At 48.2% G+C, this 7,371-nt stretch overlaps 2 protein-coding genes across 6 annotated transcripts in view; both read right to left on the bottom strand.

Moving 5' to 3' along the window:
* The window catches only part of LOC26530471 (uncharacterized), a 47,619-nt gene that overhangs the window by 39,176 nt on the left and 1,072 nt on the right, over window positions 1–7,371 (bottom strand). For 4 of the 5 annotated variants that reach the window (XR_004304796.2, XR_011416674.1, XR_011416675.1 and 1 more), the window contains exons 3-6: window positions 5,483–7,344; window positions 4,742–5,423; window positions 247–317; window positions 10–150 (exon numbers count right to left, since the gene is read on the bottom strand). Coding sequence is in view for 1 of the 5 variants with exons in the window: in XM_002059156.4 (XP_002059192.2) it covers window positions 3,601–3,980; window positions 4,742–5,423; window positions 5,483–7,344 (2,924 nt within the window). In the remaining 4 variants the exon portion in view is untranslated. Of the gene's footprint in view, window positions 1–9; window positions 151–246; window positions 318–3,600; window positions 3,981–4,741; window positions 5,424–5,482; window positions 7,345–7,371 lie in introns of those variants that run through there. The other variant, XM_002059156.4, reaches the window with a different exon arrangement.
* Ugt307A1 (UDP-glycosyltransferase family 307 member A1) lies at window positions 912–2,931 on the bottom strand. The gene is made up of 2 exons (XM_002059157.3): window positions 2,279–2,931; window positions 912–1,785 (listed from the first exon to the last, which is right to left on the bottom strand). The coding sequence occupies exons 1-2, from the start codon at window positions 2,929–2,931 to the stop codon at window positions 927–929; spliced, it is 1,512 nt and encodes a 503-aa protein (XP_002059193.2). The 3' UTR covers window positions 912–926.

Below are 7,371 nucleotides of genomic sequence, written 5' to 3'. Positions count from 1 at the left end.
TTTACTTACCTAAATGCACAACAAACACAAGCATCGTCCATAGTCGGCAGTTCATGCAACCAGAAGTAATACAAATCTCATAAAATGCATGGCACAAGGTGCTCCGATTCCGGTTTTCACATTCAATATCTTTCCAAAACTTTTGAAAACCTGCGACAAGATAAAAAGTTAAAAAGTTAAATATTTAAGAAAAGTTTTTAAGTTTTAAGTAAAATATTTTTCGAAGTAGAGAAACTTTTTTTGTACCTTTTATCTAATGCAAATTAATTCCGGTTCACGGTTCAATTTAATTATTATTTTCCAAAACTTTTGAAAATCTGCAAATAGATAAAAAATTGAACAAAATTAGTTTGTTTTCGAATGAAATATTTAAGAAAAACGCATATTTAAGGTGAATATTTTTTTAAAAATAGAAAAGGTTTTTAAGAACGTACCTTTCATCTGAAGTTGAGTTAAAAAAATTAATTTGGAATTAGTGGGAACGTTCCTTTCATCTGAGGTCAAGTTAAAATATTAAAGAAAAGTTTATATTTTTTTAAAAAGTGAAATATTTTTTGAGCATACACAACATAATTGCTCTATAAAGTAAAAACATTTCTCTTTTTTTAAAAAAATATTGTCCTTAAATATAAACTTTTCTTTTCATTCAGCATACACTGTAAATTAAATTTAAAAAGCATTTTCTTAGGAGTTAAGCCCCTTTACAGTAGATGCTTCTGGGGGCATGAACTGCCATTGTAACGATATTTGAAAACATTTAAAAAAAAAGTTTCGGATTCGGAAATGCCGAGCAAAAAGTATTGAAACCAACTAACATTCAATTGTACTTAAGTTTCGCGTTTAAGCTTCAGCTCTAAACTTATTATAAATAATCTATATATTAATTACGATTAAACGATACAGCTAGTCAGCGATCGCAGATGTGTCTACTCTATGGCCCGATCCAGGCGTCGGTTCAGCCAAAGGGCCGCCGCGACCAGCAAGCCCAGGCTGCCATAGACGACGATCCGAACGTCGAGCAGTTGGCGTTGCCAGAAGTTCAAATGGCGGGCGTTGCCAGCCAGATGCTGGGCTCCTTTATGCCTAATCACATACTCCAGCCAGTAGGCAGTCAGCGCGCTGGCATTCAGAGGACGATCCCTATAGAGCTGGGACTTTCTGCGTATGCTCTGCCTGAAACTGTCCTCAAGGAGCAGCCTTTTGATGGCGCCCAACAGCTCCGCTTGGGTTACATTGGCCAGCTGCAGGGTCAGGCCCCAGCCCTTGGCCTGCATTTTTTGCAGATTCGGACGCTGATCTCCGAGCAGAGGCAGGCCCAGCAGAGGAACGCCATGGTAGAGCGCCTCGCTGAGGCTGCCCTTGCCGCCGTGCGTGATGAAGAGCCGGGCGTGCGGTTGAGCCAGCAGCTGCGCCTGTGGCCACCACCTGGCAAGCTTGATGTGCGGATGCGCCGAGCAAATCTCGCTGGCATGTGCTCCATCGTAGGTCCAGTAGATATCATAGTCCGGCAGCTGACCAAACGCCTCCACAATGCTGTGCTCCAAGTGCGCGGGCGAGGTGCGCCAGCTGAAACGCGTGCCCAGGCTAAAGAGGATGAAGGGCCTGTCAGCTTCCAGGTGCATTGCTCTGGTCGTCTGCTCCACCACAATACCGCCAATGTCTAGCATGCCGGGCAGCAGCGGCCCAATGGGACCCTCGCTGATCATATGATGGTTGTTCAGAGCGAGAACCACGCGACGACGCATTGCCTCAAAGCTGGGATAGCGGGGCGGGGGAAAGTGGGCGCTGGAAGGGCATTGATCGGGGAGTTAGTCAAATAAACAAGGAGATTATTTGCATTTAAGGCAGCAGCTCAACTGGAAGCTTCCCTGTAGGCAGTTTCTTTCTGAAATAACTTATTTGTTCCTTATCCGAGCTGTATAAAATCTTGTTATATAAGTCCAGGAATTATGCGTATCAAATAAGAGTCAGGTAACCGAGACTGCCCGACTCAGATATACCCTGCAAGCAGCTACGAGCTGCTTCTGCTTTATAGATGTTTATTTTAAAAATATCTTCCATTCCAGATCCATATGTAAAGCGCTTAAGGCTTCAGAGCTATGCTTAAAAAAAGCGTAAAATCGATATTTATCGATTTCATTGACAACTTGAAATAAACTGGTTCTGCATGGCTAATATCAGTTGATTGTTCTTTTTCTTGGTAGAAAAAATCTTTCTGTGCCTAGCAAATCTCTTGAATATATTTTCAGAGCTCAAAACCTGAGTCAGTCGAGCTCACCTGTAAATTCTTTGCATGACGCGCCTGGCGAGCAGCTCCGATAACTTCTCCCATAGGCCAAAAATGCAGCCGGCGAGTCCAGTTCTTTGCTGACTGTCATAAGGTTGGGTCACATACGAACGTTCCTCGGGATTGCCCAGCAGGCTGTGGACAAAGCCAATCGGCTGCTGTGTACTTATTATGGCCACGGGACCGTCGAAATGTGCTGCCACGCCCAGCAGATGATCGTTGAAATGGTAGCCGAGCAGCAGCAGATCATAAGGCGTTGTGGGCGTGGCATGCATAAACTGCAGCCAAGCAGGCTGTTCCAGCAGCTGACCGGAGAGCTCCAGGCGGGCGAGCGTCCATTGCAGGCGACTCACGAAATTGGGTTCGGGCAGCAGCTGCTGCTCCTTCGGCAACTCCCACGGCACCAGAAAGTGTGTAATGTTCGCAGCCAGCCAGTCATACTCATCCTCCAGTGGCAATGTGGTGACCAGGGTCAGCTGGTGTCCACGCTGAAGGAGCACACGGGCCACCGCCAAATGGACGAGCAGCTGCGACCGATGTACGCCCACAAACACGCCCAGTATATGGCTGCCGCCGACCCCAAGAGTCCAGCAGGCCAGCAGTGCGAGTGGATAGCCGTTCATAACTGACGGGGCCCACATCATTAAGCGCCCATTAGCCTAGTCCGGAGCCAATCCATCAAGCTGATAACATGCCCGCAATTTGATTGCACAAACAAATCAGGGCATAAGTCACAACAAAATGCCATATTAGAAGTCCATGAGTGAGTTTTATCAGACCAAAAAATATCATAACAAATAATGAGTAACATTTTGGCTGCGATTCTCATTATTTGGGTAATCAAAATGCATTTACGTTCATTTCGCTGGGGAGCTTTAACAGTCGGTTTATCAAAGTAAACAATTCAGATCAACTTCAGTTTGTGAAGTTCTGTTAATTAAACCGCCTGGCAAAATTTACCGGCCAGTTTATCAACGTGCTTTATAGACAGGCAACTTTAACAGCCGTTTAAGTTTAAGTTTACAACTAAACTCAACTTCCGTTTATTTTATTAACTTAAGCGCCTGTCAAAATTTACCAGCCAGTTTATCCACTTGCTTTAATTTTCACTGTGAATTTTAACAGACGATTCAAATCCAATTTATCAAGGCTTCTCACTAAACCACTTTCAAAATGTATCATCCAGTTTATCCACCTCCTTTATAATTCGCATGGTAAAATTTTACTGTTTTATCTGATTTTACTTTATGTTTTATTACTCATTATAATCTCCTCCCGTCTCCTGTCTGTTTTATATGTGGGTGTTTGTCTTATTATTTTTTGGGCATTTTTGAGAAAAAATCCTCATGAAATTCACGCAAAATCAACTTGAACTTGTCCGCTTGCTCTGTTAGCATAATCTTATACTCATTCCCCTCGTTGTCAAGCATTTCGTCAGCATCTCTAAGGGTTTGGATATAGCGCAGCCAGTTTGGCTCCAATTCGACGATCTGTTGACGCGTTTCTTCCGCCAGTGTGACGCGATACTTGTGCAGCAGGACGAACAGCTCCAGCATGGGCGTGAACCTCGACTGTTTCAGGGGCAAGGCCTTGACCAGGCGCTCGAACAGCTGGTTGGCCAGTATCGATTCACTGTGCGTGCGTGGCACCCGCATCACTTTGCGCTCATTGCGTTCCATATAGCGATAGACGGCTGTACGAGAGAGCACATAAAAATGTACAATAGCTTAATCTTGAATTCCAAAAAAGGTGTGTCGATTTTCCAAAGAACTTAAAACACGACTCCAATAAGAGATTTTCGTTAAAGAACCAAAAAGATCCTTAAATAAATTTCAAAAAGTTGCTGGATTTGAGCCGGCGATTTTGTGTTGTTAGTTCGGCGCTGCGTTACCTAAGCAGCTCTGGCGCGCGACTTGATATTTGCAGAGCACACAACAATGTTTGACACTCGTTTTCCAAAAATGTTCCTGCATCGGTAGGTGGAGTTTTCCAAATCCTTGCTCTGGTGTTCACCAATATCACAAAGGATAACGACTTTCTAGCTTATACAATTTAAACTGCGCGCTGTTCATTAATCAGTCAACATAATTAATCAATCAGTCAGTTTGTCAATACACTGATCAATCAAACTAATTAATCAATCAGTCAACGCAATAAATTAAACATATAAATAGGTACACATATATACATACACTAAATTAAACAATCAGTCAGTCAGTTTATCAGTCAACATAAGTAATCAATCAGTCATTAAGTCAGTCAATCGTTCAATCAGTTAGTCAGTCTACCAGTCAACATAATAAATCAATCAGTCAGTCAGTCATTCAGTAAATCAGTCAACGCAATCACTTGAATATATATGTATGGTACACAATCAGTCAACAAATGTCATCAATCTGTCAGTCAATCAGTCGATGCAATAAATTAAAGGTATATATAGGTACACATACGTACATTGAATTAGTGCCGTTGCATGATCCAGCAGAATCTTAATGTTCAGTGCCTGCCACTTCTCGATCCAGTCCAGGAGGGTGCTCTTGATAGGATTCTGATTGATGAGCACAAAGTGGACATGGGCAATGGCATCTACGAAAGTAATGTCATCGGCCAGCGAGCTGTAGTGCTCGATGCCGCCCTCGAAGACGCCCGCAGTCTTTGCGCTGGCCAGCACTCGCTGGGTGAATGCCTCCTCCGTCAGCTCCCAGAGCGCATGATGCTGCTGCCAATGGCTCACATACAAGTCCATCTGCTCCTGCTGCCGGGCAATCTCAGCCTCAATGCGGCGCACCAGCTCCGAGCATTCGGCATCCTCGCGAAACGCTCTGGCAAAATTCGGACGTCGCTGCGCCTTCGGCAGCTTCAACTTGTAGCCCAGCCGTGGAAATTGATCGACCAGGCTCTGGACACGATCAACTGTGCCGCGCAGCACAGTGCCAATTGTCAGCATGTCGGGCGTAAGCACAATGCGAGAGTCCCTGACGTCCGATTCCACAACCAAAATGGGCGCAGGCGCCATGTCCTCATCGCAGTGCAGCGCAGCCAGCAGCAATTCCAGGGAGCTGCGCGCGCAGCTGACAAAAGAGCTGGCCAGCATATCGTCCATGACATTCACATATCGATGCCACTCGCTCGCCATCTGCAAGCATTCAATGGGATGAATTATGGATAATCTAGGGTAGCAAGAGATCTACCCACCTCGTCCTTAACATCGTCGAACTCTAGGGACACGGCCAGCAAAAGCTCGACAATGGTGTTGTAGTACTTGCGCAACGCACTGTTGCCGCAACTCAGGCAGCTGCTGAGCTGCTGCTCGAAGGCGGAGATCTCCACGGCGCCAACAAAGTTCAGGCGCAGCATGGACGTGTCGCAGATGCGCTCGCAAATTCTGACAATCTGTCGATTGGCGCGCTTGTAGATCTGGATAATCTGTCGCAGCTGCTCCAGCTGCTGCACACAGTCCGCCAGCCACTGGGCGTAACCGTCGCTCGGCTCCACGATGGCGCCATAGGTTAGCTTGTAGATGCCCGGCGCCAGCTGGCGATCGAGGGCCTGGACCAGGGGGCGAAACAGCTTGCGCTCCCGCGCCGTCAACGAGTTGAGCAGGCGATTGTAGTCCAGGCACAAATGCAGTACGCTGTAGCACACCAGGCGCAGCGTCTCGTGGCGCTCGTATAGCCTGCGCATGGCCAGAGGAACCGCAAACGCCAGTCGCTCAAAGTGCTCGGCCTCCAGGCAGATGTGCAAAGCGCTCGCGTCCATGTTGCATTGGAGCAAGGCCTGCGGCTGCCTGCTGCGCAACAGCAGATAACGCTCCAGTTTTTGGCAAAGATTGGGCCCGCAATCGGCATACAACTGCTGCCAATTCTCGTAGGAAAGACGCATCTGCCGCTCGAACTCCGTGCGCAGCAGCTCGAACTTGGCGAGCACGGCACTCGCCTCTGGCACAGGCGGCAGCCACGCGGCGCTGCTTGCGACGAGGCGACTGCGCAGCCAGGTCAAGCGCTCCAGATTGATGCGAGAGGCCAGGGCGTGGGAGACGTGGCGCGGCAGCCAGGACTCGTGCTGCTGGCGACGCAGCTGCAGCAGCTGGCGCGTTGTCTCGTCCATGTCCTCACCGAACAACTGCCACACGTGGCCCACCTGGCGGAGATAGCATTTGCGCAGCGTGGCATGGTACGAGAAGTAGAGCAGCACGTTGAGCGCCTCCAGTGCCTCCTCCACGTTGCACACGCGCTGGAACACGTTCGCAATAAGACGCTGCTGCGTCTCCTCCAGGCGCTGCACCCCCCGCCTATAGCTGGCCATCTGGTGGTACCATTCGCCGCGATGCACATTCAACATGAGCTGTTGCGTCTTGCAGCTGCGCAATTGTTGCAGCGTCTCGAGAAATTGTTGCTGCACGCTGACCGCAATCTTCTCCAGCTCCTCGCCGCTGGTGCCGCCGAATTGGGTCTGCGTTTGGGTCTCCTGCTCGTCGAGGCGTCCAAATACAATCATCGCCTCGCATATGTCCTTCAGATCGCCGAGACGCTCCATGAACGCATGCACATGATTGAATATGATGCCCAGGTCCAGTTGCCAGTCGCAGTTCTCCCGCAGCCGGCACGTGTGCTCCTTGTAGGCCAGGCAACAGTCCAGTGACAGATCGCACAGCTTGATGCCCAAGCGAGGCTGACCGGCCAGTATATTATCGAGATCTATCTGCGCCGTGCAGTACTTTATGATCTGATTGCTTAGATTCCGAAAGAGTATGGTGATCCGATCTGGGCTCCGGTAGTGCTCCGAGTTCACCCAAATGAAGCGCAGCAGGTGAATGATATGCGGCAACAATTGCGACACGGTCGCCGGCGACGCGCACTCATCAATTTTGGCGCAAGGCTCCACAAGCAAATGCAGATATTTTATATTCGACATGGCCAAGTCCTGCTCCAGCTTGGCGGCCTCCAGCAGCTCCTCGACTTGGGGCATGTGCACTGATTTCCACTGGCGCAACACCTTGAAGATGCGCTTCACATCGAACTGTTCCAGCTGCGAATTCAAGCCCTGCAGCACCTCCACTGCAAGGGAAAACAAGTTAGAGGGAT

This window comes from Drosophila virilis, chromosome 4, assembly GCF_030788295.1.
Source record: "Drosophila virilis strain 15010-1051.87 chromosome 4, Dvir_AGI_RSII-ME, whole genome shotgun sequence".
Classification (NCBI taxonomy): domain Eukaryota; kingdom Metazoa; phylum Arthropoda; class Insecta; order Diptera; family Drosophilidae; genus Drosophila; species Drosophila virilis.
The sequence above is the reverse complement of the archived record's forward strand: the minus strand, read 5'-3'. Positions and strand labels throughout refer to the sequence as shown.

What these genes read in the sequence shown, in the direction of transcription:
- Ugt307A1 (XM_002059157.3), bottom strand. Translation starts at nt 2,931, where the DNA reads ATGATGTGGGCCCCGTCAGTTATGAACGGCTATCCACTCGCACTGCTG. An exon ending in GTCATGCAAAGAATTTACAG is followed by an intron (nt 1,786 to 2,278) that starts GTGAGCTCGACT and finishes ATGCCCTTCCAG; the next exon opens with CGCCCACTTTCCCCCGCCCC.